Source organism: Sardina pilchardus, chromosome 2, assembly GCF_963854185.1.
Source record: "Sardina pilchardus chromosome 2, fSarPil1.1, whole genome shotgun sequence".
NCBI lineage: Eukaryota > Metazoa > Chordata > Actinopteri > Clupeiformes > Clupeidae > Sardina > Sardina pilchardus.
The window spans coordinates 30,889,981-30,906,055 of record NC_084995.1 but is presented as its reverse complement, the minus strand read 5'-3'; the positions used below and the strand labels follow the sequence as shown (position 1 = coordinate 30,906,055).

Sequence of the window (16,075 nt, the reverse complement as noted above, 5' to 3'; positions counted from 1 at the left end):
TGAGTATTGGAAGTACTTTTAAAACCTCTTTTTTATGTGTGTGTGAGTGTGTGTGTGTCCATGAGTTGCATGCCTCTATGTATCATATTTAGGGCCATTGCTGATGAAAATCTTTTCTCCCAAAGATAATGTAGCAAGAAGAACTACATTTAAAAGTTTCATGGTATTCACTAAGTAACCATGTTTAATGCTGTGAGCTAAAACTGTTTCTGTGTCCTAATACGATTGGGAGTAGGCAAAGTGAAAGCAGAACATACTGTGATTTCCGAAATGAAGTTATTTGAAGTGAGAGAACTTTTTTAAGATGTCTTGTTGGACAGTATTTATTAGGACAAGATTTCCATCGAAGTCTCTACCTGAATGACATGCATGCCTAGACTTCTTTTGTTCTTTTGACCTGTGCCTCTGCAGGTGTGAAAAGTAAGGGCAAGTCGCTTTCCTTGCCCGCAAGAGACAACCGGTAGCTTACAGACACTGATACCGAAATGGGTATGACACGTGGGATATCAGTGGCCGAACACCATTCTGTTTCCTGGCCATTGCTGCAAAGCTCAGCACGCACCATGTTTAATGTGCTTAGACGGCTTCCTGCAACCTCCTTGCCATGGAGTACCATTTATGAACATGGCAAATTATCCACTAGCGATCCATTTGACATTATACTTTTAACATATATGCTTTTGTCCAGCTCTTTGGACAACTAGTACTACGCAGTCCACCACTTCACTTCAGCATACTTGGCTTGGCTACCATTACTTGGCTTGGCCACCATATGTTACTTCCTAATACATCTTTAGTTGGCTCTGCCTTCTATGCTGACCCAATACTTACATTTGGCTGTAGAGTGTCATCATGCCATCCATATTGTTCCTCTGGTTTGGCTAATACGGAACTGAACATATCTTGAGTATATTCCCAGTAAAGTTTAAAAAAACTAAAGGTCTGAAAGTGTTTTAAGCATACCGGACAAACTCCGAGGTACCGTGCAATGTGAGTCTTTTTTCCTCTCAATTTCCTCTCCTTTCTCTTTTGATCTCTATGGTAGCAGTTAAGAGTAAGGGTTTGCCTGTGCATGCCATGATGTGTGTACACGTGTGTGTGTGTGTGAGAGTTAAGTGTGTGTGTGTGTGTGTGTCGGCGTCCGTGTCTGACGGCTCTGTGCTCTCCCCTGCAGGGCTCGTGGGGTTCTGGGAAGGACCAGTACAGCCGGGAGCTGCTGCGCTCCTCCATCTTCGCCAGCCGCAAGCGCAAGAAGCCCAAAGACAAGCCGCAGCCCAGCAGCTCGGACGACGACCTCGACGCGCTCTTCCCCAAGAAGGAGCCCCAGGAGCAGAGCGCCCAGCCGGCCTGGCCGCAGCAGCCCGAGGAGCGCCCGGGGGACGCGAAGGACCAGGAGGAGGATGAGGGTCCCCGCGAGGTCGGGGGAGGGGACGCCCGGCGGGGGGAGAACGGCGAGCGCGTGAGCGGCGGCGGGGGCGTCGCGGTCATCGAGGAGCCGCCGGCCAGCCGACTGGAGAAGAGCCCCGGCACGCCCCCGCTCGCGGAGGCCGACGCGCCCGCCCAGCCGCCCGAGGCGTACCCGTCGTGCCCGTCGCCCAAGCCCGACTCGTCGCCCACCCTGAGCTACCGCATGGAGGCGGTGCGGCAGTGCTCGCTGTCGGACCCGGTGTCGTCGGCCTGCGACGAGGGCTGCACGTCGGACCTGGGCACGCTCAACAGCACCAGCTCGCAGGCCTCCGTCGGCCGGCCGGTGCGCCAGCGCGGCAGGATCCCCGGCGGCTGGACCGAGGGGCTCGGGGCGGGCATGGCGGCCGAGGTGTGCTCCATCACCTCCGACTACTCCACCACCTCCTCCATGACCTTCATGACGGCGGGCGGCGGCGACGGCGGCAGCTCCATCACCAGCCCCGAGCTGCGGGCGGGCGCCGAGAGCCGCGGCACCACCGCCACGCTGGACGCCGACGACGCCGACGACGAGCGCAGCGAGCTGGTCAGCGAGGGCCGGCCCATGGAGACGGACAGCGAGAGCGACCTGTCGGTGTTCGCCGTGAGCCGGGAGGAGGCGGGGCCGTGCGCGGCGGCGGCGGCGGGCCGCGTTCGGTCGGCGTCCGAGGCGCCGGAGATGGCCAACGCCTGCGGGAGCAGCCTGGCCGCCTCGCAGCGCCTCATCGCCGGCGACACGCTCGCCCGCAAGAAGAGCGGCCGGCAGAAGACGGACAGCGAGTCGTCGGCGTCGGAGAGCGGCCGCGGCGAGCGGGAGGCCGGGCGGCTCACGCGGGCGCTCAGCACGGTCAAGGGCCGCTCGTCCACCGGCAGCCTGAACTCCTCGTCCCCGCGCTGCAGCGGCGGAGAGCAGCCTGTGGTCAGCGGCGGCGGCGGTGGACCTCCCGGAGTGGCCGCCCCCCCCGCCGACAACCCGGCCTGGCGGATCAAGATCACCGACCGCCTCAAGTTCCGGCTGCGCTCGTCGGCCGACGACATGTTCGGCGTGGGCCGCTCGCCGGAGACGCGCGCCAAGCGCAAGGGCAACATCCGCCGGCGCCACACCATGGGCGGCCAGCGGGACTTCGCCGAGCTGACGGTGCTGGGCGAGCCGTCGCCGCTGTCGGCCGTGGACCGGCTCAAGCCCAAGTGCAGCTCGCAGGACTTCTCCATCCGCGACTGGATCGTCCGCGAGCGCCACCACCGCGTCAGCAACCCCGAGGTCAGCCTGCTGGGCGCCGCCTCGTCCTCGTCCTCCTCGCAGACGCTCCAGGGCCTGGCGCACGACTGCCCGGGGGCCGACGGCGGCGGGCTGCCCAACGGGGACGGCCCCACGGGCCAGGGCAAGAGCCTCAGCCTGGGCGCCGACGCACACCCCCAGAAACTGTCTAACTCGCAAGTGGTCCGCTCGCGTTTCTATCAGTACCTGTGAGAGTATGCATGTGCTTGTGTTCGTTCGTGTGTGTGTCTGTGTGTGTGTGTGTGTGTGTGCGCATACGCGTATCTGTGAATGGGATGTCGGTGTGGTATTTGTCAGGAGATGTGATGGGTGAGTGAGTTTTGACGGTTTTAAAAAAACCTTATCTAATGAATTGCTCTGTGTGTGTGTGTTTGCGTGCGTGTCGCATGTGAAACGAATTCACACCGCGAAGGTGTCTCTGTGTTCGTGGTGTACGTCTGTGGACACTAACGGCAAAGGGTACTACGTGTCGCCGGGAGCCACACCCCCCGGCACACAACGGGTCCTCGTCAGAATCGGCGGGACCAAAGGGGGACGGACAGCACAGCAGTGGCCGGTGGTGTGTCCTCCTCATTCCCCTTTCCTCCCCCAGAACCACTCCTCACGCCACGGGCCCCTCCCCCCCCCCCCCCCCCTCAGAGGGCTCCTCCGACTCTGATCTGAACCCTTCGAGTGACTGGAAGACTTGAGGTTGCGCTGGGAGAACGTGTGAAGACTGTGAAAGGCATTGGCAAGAAGATTGGAGTTTTTTTGTTTGGGGATGATGACGGGGGCGAGAGGATTGTTTTTAAAGAGCTCTTTTAGGGTTATAAAGATGACAAAGTAGGTCACACTATGGATGGATTAGGATGTTCTTTTCTTTTCTTTTCTTTTTTTTTTTTTTTTTACAAAAGGACTGGTGCATAGTGTTGTAAAAGTATTGCTGGAGGAATCCATTTTCTTAGCTTTGGAAGTGAAAGGAGGTCCCAGAGGGTCGTGTCCCTGTGTGCTTCTAGGTAACCAAATGAAGAATGTACATGCTTGCTGTTCTTACCGCACTAAAAAGCAGAGTTGGTAGTGTGCTCATCTCTTTCAGGAAATCAAATGTACATATCCCCCTGTCTCTCTCTCTCTCTCTTGCTCTCTCTCTCTCTCTCTCTCTCTCTCTGTACTTGAAGTGTGGTCTTTGCAGATGGATTTTCTCGCTAGGCCTTCAGTGGGGTTGACGTGTGTGCTGTGGAGGTTGGCTTCTGACTGGGTGTTGCAGGAACCAGACTCGACTCTTTTAAAGGCTTTAAAATTGAATGATTTGCATTTTGGAAAAAGGAAAAAATAAAACCATTGTTGTGACACTACAGTAACTGACACATAATATTGAAAAAATTGAGTCACTTCCCACTTATGCAGTAGTGTATTTGTGGACAGGCTTGTTGTATACCATGACACTATACTTTACATTGGACTGCAAAAATGAATTGGATAAAAAAAAGAGAAGAATTGGTATATGGAAAAAAGGTTAAAAGAAATATTGTTTGATGAATGAAAAGTGCCTCCTATTGAACTGATTTGGGGTCAGTAAGGGTGCCATACGGTCTTTCTGTACTGACATGTAATTCACCAACATGTACTGTGAAAGATGACATTTTATCAACAGGAAAACATTTTCCAGAACTATTCCACACATGGAAAATCAAACACGGGAGCTTCCATTCCGTAAACCATTCCGCTTGGGTCTTAACACCTTTTTATACATGACACTTTTTTGGTTCATTTTCATTTTTTTATTATTATTATTATTCAATTTGATTTTGTGTTTGCTCTCTGTAATGGAACTTGAATTTTGGATTTTCTGATGTAAAATAAGTAACTTAAATGTACATATCTATTCCATGTTTTAGCTGCTTTTTCCCTCCTTTTTATCGTTTCTCTTCCTTTCTTCCATTTGTTTCCATGGCAGGGGCTCATGTCTTAGCACCTGCTCAGGAGGTGTCAAGGACTCGGCCTCGGGGAGGTTGGGGGGTGGGGGGGTGGGGAGGGTGTTGAGATGGACAGTAGTGGTCTTATCATGGGGGTTGTGGGGTAGGGGGTTGAAGGGAGGGCAGAAAGGGGTTAACTCGCCCAATCCTGCTCGGTATCCATTCTGCCTTGACCATTTGTACCAAGCCGGGTCCACTCTGCGAGTGGACGTGAGCCTCCTGAGAACACTGGACAATAAAAACCCTTCATGTCTGACCAATGCCTCGTGTCCTGCTTCAAAAATCTTCTGTTTAGAGACTGGGAATAGAAATGCTGTCCCTCTCTCTGATACACTGATATATGTGTTATATGTGCGTGAAAAAGATACATTGTATGATTCAGTTAGTTGTTGTAAGTCCTGTATATTGATCAGGGTGCCCGTGTTGCCAATTCATGGAATTTCTGGATTATCGAATTTGAGTAAGTCTATTCCAGACATGGAAAGTAAGGGAATTTTAGATTTTTTTTTTTAGCAGTTTACGTCAAATCAATACATCAACCACCAATTCTGCATGGAAATATTGTTTATCTGGTTATTGTCTTTACTGCTGGCTTGCGTAGCCGTTCTGTGTTTATTCAATGCCTATTTATTCGTCTCTGGCTCTAAAAAAGTAAAACATTCTTGAGCACTTTGCATGTGTGCTGAAATCACTGGTCTGTGGGTTGCACTATTCATTATATAGTAAGCAATGGAAATTCAGTTTTTTTTTTATTAAGGAAAAGTCATGGAATTTTACGTTTGACTTAGAGTGGGAACCCTGATTGATTATGCCCTCAAGGCTAACCCATTCTGAAGCCTTAAATGGGTTATTTTCTCTTCACCAGTAGAGGGCAGTATGACCTTGGGAAATAGTGGGCTGAAGCAGGCAGGCAGGCTCATCCTACCTGCATGGTCTGTTAGAGGCAACCCTGTACATGGAGACAAAAATGAACACACTTCCGATTTCCCTTCAAAATGCTTTATATGTACAAGTTACACACGTCTATCAGGACCGAAAACCATGTTTGTAATCTACACATTTGTACATCAGTAGACAGGACTGGGTCTTACAATATTAAATGAAGAGGAAATACAGGAGGACATTCAAGCTGTCAAAGGTTACAACACTTAAATACTTACTGAATGAAAACAAAATTAAAAACAAACTTCCGGCTCACACCCATGCCAAATCATACAGTTCATGAGACGATGCCTTAACTCTTGTGCTAATTATTAGAGCTGGGACGCTTGAGGAAATGATAACGTGGCAGAAAATGCACACATGACATTTCAATTAATTTCATGTCAACGTTATTGGCCTGCTGTGAGACTACTGGTGTGCCTTTGAAAACACTTAAAATGACGGCATTTTTAAAGTAATGTCTTCCACTAAGATATTAATCTTTTTATCTTTAAAATACTTCCCACAAAACATGTTGCATTCAAGGAGACAACCCGATAAGTATAGAACATACCCAGTAAGGCACAGTGACTAAAACAACACCCTTGGATCCTCCACGACTCCGTGGGCCGTAGTAAATACAAATTAACCAGCTTGGAAACTAGAGAACAAATCAAGCTTATCTTGTGTATGGTCCGCTGACTGTTATTGTGCCCTTAGTGATGACCAGTAATAAACCTGCACAACCATATCGCACACCAATTTAAAGCTACGGTACTGCAACACAAAACTTGACGACGGTACAAGAAATTCAATAATAAAAGGACAGGACTGGAATGAAGCTTGAAGGTTTCTTGTCATGTCGGCACCATCAGACGACCACAAGGTTTACGGCAGAAACAAATGGGAGGAGATGGATGCCAGGATGAAGTCCCTGGATACTGGATGCAGTCTTTTTGAGCATGACAGGGTTTTGTGTGCTACAGTGTCCTTGAAGAGAATCATAAAAATCCCCCTGGCAATCCCTCGGTGTGTTCCATCCTGTCCACTTCCACCACTGCCCACCAGAGGGCGCTCTGTGCCCAGCATATCAAACGGGTTTTTGAGATGGGGATTGAGAAATGGGGGGTGTGGGGGAAACAATACAGAGAGTATAGCAGATAATCTCTTTTGCCCCTCTCAGGCCACCATCCCCACTGCTACTGCACCACCGCCACCAAAAGAGGACTTAGTGTTGTGTCAATGCATGCAGATGCTGAGGGAGGCCCCCATCCATGTATGAGTGTGCTGGGGCGGTGATGAGGGGCAGGGGAGGGGAGGGGAGATGGAGGGCTTGGGTACTGCATACTGGAGGGTGGGGTTGGGGGTGTGCTGTTGGAGGGGGGATGGAGGGGGTTGTGTTGGAGGTGGGGTGGTGGCGGTGACAGGGGAGGTCCTTCTTTTAGACGTCGTCCTCGTTGTCCTGTTCCATCTCCTCCTCGATGAGGATTTCTGGCGGCCGGAAACACTCCTCGAAGAAGTTGACCAGCGACTGGCTCAGGTGCTGCTTGAAGGTTGGACTGTGCAGGTAGTGGCCCTCGTCAGGGTAGATCTGAGGAGCAAGAGACAGAACTCAAATCATCACGGTCATGGGATGGGATGTGAACCGAAGTTGCTCCCACACCTCTGCAATTGGTATTTGTCATTCATCATGAGAACGTGTGCTTTGGTCTTTAAGCGTGCTTTGGTCATTAACTGAGCTATTGTGTATCCCCCCCCTTCCCCGGACAATACAGTTTATCTGATCTGATCTGAAGATTGGAATGTTTTAGAACAAGTGGCAACAAGTTCTTAATGACCGCAGATTTCAGATCCAATCTTTTCCCATGAAGGTTGTAGCTAGGCACATCAAACATCAAAGTTGTTTTACAAAAACATTCATAAACTAAACATTGAGCATGTGAATTGGCCTCTGATGCAAATCACTGAGAAATCTTGGTGTCATGTGTTATGTTCTGATTACAGGTGGCCTTTCATTACCTGGAGGGTGTAATTAGCCTGCTGCTCCACTAGCTGGGTGATGAATTTGGCTGTGTGCTGGAAATGGACTTTCTCTAAAAATGGGAGAGAAGGAATCACATTGTAATTATATCATGCCACTGGTTATGGCTATTCTTCCCTGGTAATATGAAAATGTCACTTCTGCATGAATTAATGCATTTTATATATTTTCCCATATTATATATTTATCCTAGGGGCTTTTTGGTAAAAGCATGACTATGATTACAACTGCAACTCTAAGAGTATACTTGAATATTCAGGTACATAAGTAATACAGCATCAGGCTTACTAGTGACCTGCACTGCCCTCTACCACACAATCTGTGTATTCCTACAATGTGAGAGAAGAAAAACAAAGCTTAGCAATAAATCCATAAAAGAGACAAACCGTCCGCTGTCGGATGGATCAGCAGATACTTCTTATCCTGAAACGTCTCTGTTCTGTGTTCTAAACTGGCCATCTGTTGGGGAAAGACAAAGCCAAGAAGAGTGTGTCAGAAGTGCAGTCACGCTCGGACCGACTGTCCGCTTGTCCTCTGAACACAACAAGCTGTCGGCGAGCTGCACAGTACCTCGTACGCTCGCGGGTTGGTCTTCTTCAGGCCCAGGTACCTCTCGGAGAACGCGGAGGCTGTAGGGAGGACAGCACAGAGGTGACATGGCTAACATTAGCCATCATTACTGCACACTGCACCGCCCACAGACACCACTGATCTCCCAGGGTGCAGGTGGAGCAGGTGGAGCAGGCCAGCAGCACAGGGAGCTCCAGGTGTATAGTGAATACGTATGGGAATCATCTCTGATTGCAATGTATGTGTTTGGTGTATTGATATTAGATTAGATTAGATCAGAAGTCTTTATTGTCCACTACTGTGGAAATTCATACTTGTTTTGTGAATTACCTGTGAAGACACAGGTGCATAGAGAGAGACAGACTAAAACTTGTGTGAATAGGCTGTCTGAACACCATGCAATATGCTTGCTAATAATATGTAGTATGCATTCAGATGTATATTTCACAGATAGTCTACTGCACCCTATAGATGAAATGTATATGAGTGAATGTCAGTGATTGGGGATAGAGTCTACTGCACCCTATAGACGGCATGTATATGAGTGAATGTCAGTAATTGGGGATAGAGTCTACTGTACCGTATAACCGACATCTATATGAGTGAATGTCAGTGATTGTCAGTGACTGGGGATAGAGGGTACTGCACCGTATAACCGACATCTATATGAGTGAATGTCAGTGATTGTCAGTGACTGGGGATAGAAGGTACTGCACCGTATAAGTTGAAGTCGGTGATGGGTGAGACGGCCGCTCCACACTTCAGCTCGGACAACTCGGAGCTCAGCAGCAGGCTGGCCACGAACCCTCCGTACACCTGCACACACACACACACACACCCAACACAGCACCTCAGCAGACGGACACACACCACAGCAGAGCGAACGGCCCACGCCCACACCCACGCCGCCAGCCCCCCAGCCGGCCGCTCGGTGAGTTACGGCCAAATGGCCCCGTCAGGCGCGTCCTCCATCTTCAGCGCGGCGCTGGCCACTAGCCCGTGGGATGTGCTGCCAGCATTTGGTTGAATTATGAAGACATCAAAGTCAGTCGATTGAAAGACAGATGGGTGGATTAAGAGCCCGTCCCAATTCAGACCCTAGCCCTAGATTTGAGCCCTTTGCTCAGATTTTGCGCATTCCTGCGAGGGGGTAGGGTGTCCCAGGACTTTAGGGAGCATGGGAAAGTGCCTATCCACCCCTAAAAATGCCCCCCGGCAGCAAGGCAGCTTTGGACCAGACTCTAGTGTCTGGTGTACTGACTGCTAGGTTTAGGGACAGCTGTTGCTCCAGCGCTATAGGTAGGGTATGGCCTACTTTGGACTGGGGAAAGGAAAAGAGTGCTTTGGGTTTTCTTAGGTGCTTAAAAACTGGGTTGAATAATTCATTTCAGTGGCAGTATTGGATCAAAGCAAGTCTAAATTTAAAAGGTACCAGTGGAGCACAGCACAGCCGCTCTAAGGATGCGGCCCTTGTGCTCTTCCCCTGTGCTCTCAGAAGCCACTAAAAAGGATGAATTCACACGACCACACTTTTCAGGCCACGGTTTTATGAGAACATGGAGGCACTCCGGCTGCACAACTTCTTCTCCCGGGAGATTCTCAGGGGAAGCGCTGTTTTTATTTATTTTTTTTTGCTGTTTTTTTTTTTTTTTTATCCAGAAACTTCTAGATTCTAGCTTTGAGCCAGTTAACACATTTCACAGCAGATTTCACAGCTAAGGTATCATACCAAAAAAGTACCCAGTGGGGACGGAAGTGTTTGTCATTCACTAGAACTCCAGGACACACCTCAGCGACGGAAAATCACTGCAATTTTAGTCTCTATGGAAGCAGCGCTGAGCAGAAGAAATATAAAAATAAAAAAAAGCTAAATCCCAGGAGCTCGAGTCGACTTCACTCTGTAAACGTGAAACGCTGTCAGCACAAATTGGCCAGTGACCTGTAAAGGGGGGGAAAGTGAGAACGCTGGAGACTCGTGCCGTCATGTAAAGGGAAGTGCTACATGGAAATAGACGCCACTGCGACTGCGGTGAGCTCCGCCGCTTCCCCCTGGCTCGACATTTCACTAGGCACGGCTGGTTTACTGCTGACTATTCAAATGAGTGTCTCAACAGACAGAAAGGGCGAGTGAGAGAGAGAGACAGGGAGAGGCGGGGAGAGAAAAATGTCTGACAGATGAGAAAAAGGATGGGAGCAGGAGTGGATGTCTCTGAAGTGAGAGAGAAAAAAAGTGATAACAAAGGATGTCAGAGAGAGAGAGAAAGAGCGAGCGAGAGAGAGCTAGAGAGAGAGAGAGAGTGAGAGAGAAAGTGAAAGAAGGCTTTTCTCCCCTATTTTCTGAGTGCAGACTAAGCCTGTGCTCGTGGGCCTTTGAAGCGAAGCCCACTGCTGCTAATCCCCGCAGACACTGACCCAGAATCAGAGCAGCGCTCGAGCACCTGATCTCTCTGCCGGGGAGCTTATTTTGGGCTCTGTGGCCCGAGCGCAGCGGCCTGGTTTCAACATTTAGCCACATTCACTTTATTTACTTTCACCTGAGTCTGGCCTGGAGTGATGTGAGGGGGTGGGGGGGGTGAGAGGAGGGGCAGCCTTACCTGTCCATACACTCCCATCCGGCTCTTGTCAATGTAGCTCTCTTTAGCAATGATGCTGAAAGACAAATGACAACATGTTACATCTCACACACTCAACAGATGGGGACATGCCAACATGTCTGATGTCCAAACCTGAGTGGCTCAGTAGGAGCTCCTTCCCTCAGGCCACTGGACTCTCTCACACGGACATGCCTGCTGCACTAGGACTCAGGACTTAAAGATGGTAGTTCTCACTGTCTTGTACTCAGTAGTTCCAGCACTTGTAATTGTAACTGTTATTAGTATATATTACACAATTAAAACAATGTTTTTGCTTATCTACTCTGAACAGGCTGTGGAGTGTACCATTTTCACATTTCACTACAAGTTGTGTACCGTAACAAATAAAAGAACTTGAACTTGAAATGGCTCTAATTAAGCTGGCATTGTCCCATGTCCTCGAGGAAAAGAGAGTGCATTCGACGTGCAGACAAACTGATTGACGCTGCTGGCCAAAATTCAGAAGCCAATCCGCGGCCCTGTCCTGGAGATGACCTCCAGTGACCCCGCCCCTCTCCTCCCTCCCTCCCCCCCGCTGGCTCTGCACCTGAGGGCCTCCAGCTGGTCACTCTTCTCCAGGACGCCCAGCCGGCGCTGCACCGTGTGCAGGAAGTCGGTGCCGCGGAAGCCGCTGCCGCGCCCGTCGAAGCGCATGATGATGGTGTTGAAGGTGCTGACCAGCACCGAGGTCCAGTCCACGTGGAACTGCTCCGACACCTGCTGACTCCCGGGAGTGCCGTCGCTGCGTAGAGGAGGAAGGGTAGAGGAGGAGGAGGGGTGAGGAAGAGGAGGAGAGGTGAGGGAAGAGGAGGAATGGTGAGGAAGAGGAGGAGTGGTGATGAAGAGGAGGAATGGTGAGGAAGAGGAGGAGTGGTGAGGAAGAGGAGGAATGGTGATGAAGAGGAGGAATGGTGATGAAGAGGAGTGGTGAGGAAGAGGAGGAGTGGTGAGGGAAGAGGAGGAGTGGTGAGGAAGAGGAGGAATGGTGAGAGAAGAGGAGGGGTGGTGAGGAAGAGGAGGAGTGGTGATGAAGAGGAGCAGTAGAGAGGAAGAGGAGGAATGGTGATGAAGAGGAGCAGTAGAGAAGAAGAGGAGGAATGGTGATGAAGAGGAGGAATGGTGAGAGAAGAGGAGCAGTAGAGAGGAAGAGGAGGAATGGTGATGAAGAGGAGTGGTGAGGAAGAGGAGGAATGGTGATGAAGAGGAGTGGTGAGGAAGAGGAGGAATGGTGAGAGAAGAGGAGCAGTAGAGAGGAAGAGGAGTAGTGAGGCTCCTTACTGATTTCAACAGCACTGCACAATACTCTCTGCATCTCTCCCTATCGGAGTGTCTTACAATGGCCGTTACACACACATAACATGGTTGAGAAAGTAATCCATTCTATTAGTGTTCACTGCGATAGCATCGCTGAGGATCACAGCATCTGATATAATGTGGGCTAATGCTAAAGCTGTGATGGAGAGCTGCATTAAACTTACACAACCAGCAGTAAAGGATAGAGCGCGGTGTCTAGAAACGTAGCCGGCTTCAGGATCTGCACAGGGAGGGCTGTGAAGGGGAGGAGAGAGAGAGAGGGAGAGCGAGTGAGTGGTTATTGTGCCAAAAAAAAAGTGCTTCCCGCGTAGAGAACTTTCTCTGGCTTTAATCTGCTTACGTAACCATTATTACAGCAGCAAATTGAATTCACTGGAGGCTTGGGTTTGTTATCTCATGGGGAACCGGAGCGAAATCTCATCAAAAGCCCCAGATAGCATTAAATACGCCAGAACCAGAACACAAGGCGGATACGTACTGTGACCGTCTATTGTGATGTTCTTGTACTCCAGTTTGGGCATCTGCATGTTGTTGACCGTGCTGTTCAAAGCCTCGTTGGTCTCCACGTCAAGCAACCCTGTGACGAGGGACAGAGAAGAACAACTCATCAGGAGGAGAAGCCTTTCTCCTGGGGGAGTCACTGCAGATTCCATGCAGAGATGTTGTCTTCACTTCCGCCACTAGAACTGGAGCCTCCTGCTGTGGCTGCACACACCAAACGCACACTTTGTCCAAACACACACAGTGACCAAACACACACAGTGACCAAACACACACTCTCTGACCAGACACACACTCTGTCAGGTTGTGACGCTAATGGCCGTCTCAGTAACACGCTGCAGGTCAGGGGGCATCGCTGATAAAGCTGTGACAGCTCTGTCTGACCAACACACTGTTCCCACACCTCCGATAATTTATTTGTCTGAGTGTGCATCTCTTTCTCTCTCCCTCTCTCCCTCTCTCTCTCCCCCCCTCTCTCTCACCCTTTCTGTCTGTCTTGATTTCCCACTCTCTCTTTCTCTACCATTTGTCATGCAAATATTCTCTCTCTTCTCTCTCTGTCTTTCTTTGTGTCTTTGACTATCTAGCTTCCCCTCATTGTCTCACTCTCCCTCTCTCACACACACACACACACACACACACACACACTCACTCTCTCCCACACACCTCCTCTGTTTACGCTGTGCTTCAGGCCTCCCTAAGGAGGTGGGCTGTCAGGCCACCTCTGTGTGACAGCTGTATCTGTCTCCTCACGCGGCGCGCCTCTTTCCTGAGCCTGAGCTGATTTGTTCCTCCTCGGTCCCACACACACACACACTCGCCCATCTCAGAGCCCACCTCACAGACACAGCTCAGCCACCTCACAGCCACAGCTCAGCCACCTCACAGCCACAGCACAGCCGCAGCTCAGCCGCAGCTCAGCCGCAGCACAGCCGCAGCACAGCCGCAGCACAGCCGCAGTCCAGCCACAGCCCAGCCGCAGCACAGCCGCAGCTCAGCCGCAGCTCAGCCGCAGTTCAGTCACCTAACAGCCACAACCCAGCCGCAACCCAGCCGCAGCCCAGCCGCAGCCCAGCCACAGGGCCCAGGCTGCCAACACTTACTCTGAAACTGTCCATCTCTCACGCTGTACACTGCCGTGTAGGGCACCCCAGGTCCTGGGAGAAAAAGAGAAAAACACAGAGAGAGGCAAGTAGATCAGGGCAGAGCCATAATGAGCACCGAGAAACCTGCAGCAGCACTCTCCTCCATTTCACTCAGCGTCTCCAGGTGGAAGAGGTTTAATGTGGGGAAATAACAGGCCGCCCCACTGTGCTGTGTACTGAGGCGCGCAGTGCAGTGCAGTGGTGTGGTGTGGTGTGGTGTGGTGTGGTGTGCGCTGCTGGAGCCCTGAGTGTTTAAAGCTGAGCAGAACAGCACATCGCATTTAGTCCAGACAGACCAGGCGCTGCTCCGCTCCGCTCTGCTCTGCTCCTCTCTGCTCTGAGCTGCGCTGCGCTGAGCTGTGCGCCCCATTAATAAAAGAGGCACACGGTCCCTCAGCCTCCCGCAGCCGCGCTCGCTCGCTCGCTCGCTCTAACCTAATCATCTCCCATGGCAACCGGAGAGCGGCGTATGCGGGCCGCGGGAGAGATGGTGTTGTGATGAATGTGCCGGAGGTGCTGACGCACACGCCGCAGCGCCGCAGCCACGTCAGGGTTTAGCCACAGCACACACACAGCACACACCAGCACACACAGCACACACAGCACACACCAGCACACACAGCCAAGGACGCCTAGACCGAGTCCTGATGGAGCGCCAGACCACGCTGGGTCACTGGCCAGCAGCAGTGACCACGAGGAAGCTTCAGATTGTGGGTGCCTCTCATTTGGGCTTTTATACGTCCTCCCTCGATCCTCACTGATCTACATAAAGAATGATGGGGCGGCAACAATGGGATAGTCTATCCAGTGTTAGCTATAGATCAGTGGGAACGCCCCTCTAGGATCGAGGAGAGATGTTGAGAGGCACCCCATATCAGTGATTGTGATGATCTGCAATGCTACATCGTGTTTGATGCAACCACCCAGCAAACCAAATGTTCAACATCCAGCATTAGGAAATACAAACACTGAAGTGGACTCTAGCATTATGTGTGGGGCAGAGATGAGAGCTAAGCATGTTTTGTTGATAGTATAAATTCATTATTTATTAATTAATGTCCAATGATGCTCAAAGTCAGATATCGTTTTGCAACAGAGAAAAAAAGTTTGGTAGAGCGGGACTAGTGTCCCTTGAAACACCCTGATGAGGCCTGTAGGGCCGATACACGTTGGTGTTTTTTACAGTTTTTCTCAATTGTTTACACACAATTTCTGGTACTTGAGACACAATTCCCATAATATGTAGCTCATGCACCAACCTCCTGAACCGATTCTGCTGAACTATAAGCACAATTTCTGCTTTACACTCAAATTGCAGTTCTATAACACACTGTTTTCAAAACACTACACACAATTCTGTGCATTAGACACAATTTTCATGAAGAAAATCTCTTGTTTTCACAAAGAACACACTGCCATTCAAATTCTAAAGCTAACTGCCCTACCATGCACACTGACTCATCAGATGGGCAAACTCCTGTCACACAGTCTTACAATTAGCAATCAGAGCTTTAGTATTACAGTATAGTAGTACAAGCAGTGGAGTATAGGAGTATAGTAGTACAAGCGAGGAGTGAGAGTAAGAGGAGGAGGACGGGGAGGCCAAGGACCGTAATCTCCAATGAGATCCGAGCCACTAGAACATTGCAGTGCTGTGTATCAATACAGTACAGTACCGTACAGTACAAGCTCAATGAGCACAGTAGTACAGTATTGCCTGTGGGCTGTTCTGTAGGACTGTAAAAATAAAGTATGTTTCAAGTATTTGGGGAAAGAAATCCTACTTTGTATTCCTACACAATTTACAGTATTTTACTATTTGTTTGGCAGCCGAAAGATTACCAACACAAGTAAAAGGGCTCCTGAACAGGAAACTGAAATCATGAGCATTGTCCTAGAAAAAACAGCATAACATTACGGCAAATACAAAGAAAAATAATAGAAAACAATGAGATATTTCAAAATATTGATAGGGTAAGCATATCAACTTACTGTATCAGCTTATCTACTGTTTGTAGTTGTTTGTAGTGTGACACTGAACAAAAAAAGGCCCAAGTCATTATAATGAATGGAGAAGAAGTGTTTTCAATTCATCGCAGTGTTTTACACTGAGCACATCAGTGTTCAACTGGTCCTTATACAGTTTTTCACAATTGCTAGAACACCTTTTTCAGAACTCTTTACCGTTTTCTCAAAACTGTGAACACAAAACTCACAACTCAAACTACATTCTCGAAACCCTTGAATCTTGTTGCAAAACTGAACAATCACCT

At 49.9% G+C, this 16,075-nt stretch overlaps 2 protein-coding genes across 3 annotated transcripts in view; one reads left to right on the top strand and one right to left on the bottom strand.

The window, feature by feature from the left end:
* Positions 1-3,601, top strand: part of arhgap21b (Rho GTPase activating protein 21b) — a 51,122-nt gene extending 47,521 nt beyond the window's left edge. For both annotated transcript variants that reach the window (XM_062526529.1, XM_062526536.1), the window contains one exon: positions 1,175-3,601. In XM_062526529.1, the coding sequence (XP_062382513.1) occupies positions 1,175-2,914 (1,740 nt within the window). In that variant the 3' untranslated portion in view covers positions 2,915-3,601. The remainder of the gene's footprint in view (positions 1-1,174) is intronic.
* Positions 3,602-5,660: 2,059 nt separating this feature from the next.
* The window catches only part of LOC134070233 (dipeptidyl aminopeptidase-like protein 6), a 96,891-nt gene continuing 86,476 nt past the window's right edge, over positions 5,661-16,075 (bottom strand). Inside the window, exons 17-26 of the mRNA XM_062526520.1 lie at positions 13,761-13,814; positions 12,635-12,733; positions 12,321-12,390; positions 11,390-11,584; positions 10,804-10,858; positions 8,926-9,025; positions 8,210-8,268; positions 8,026-8,098; positions 7,618-7,691; positions 5,661-7,189 (exon numbers count right to left, since the gene is read on the bottom strand). Of these exons, the coding sequence (XP_062382504.1) occupies positions 7,040-7,189; positions 7,618-7,691; positions 8,026-8,098; positions 8,210-8,268; positions 8,926-9,025; positions 10,804-10,858; positions 11,390-11,584; positions 12,321-12,390; positions 12,635-12,733; positions 13,761-13,814 (929 nt within the window). The 3' untranslated portion in view covers positions 5,661-7,039. The remainder of the gene's footprint in view (positions 7,190-7,617; positions 7,692-8,025; positions 8,099-8,209; positions 8,269-8,925; positions 9,026-10,803; positions 10,859-11,389; positions 11,585-12,320; positions 12,391-12,634; positions 12,734-13,760; positions 13,815-16,075) is intronic.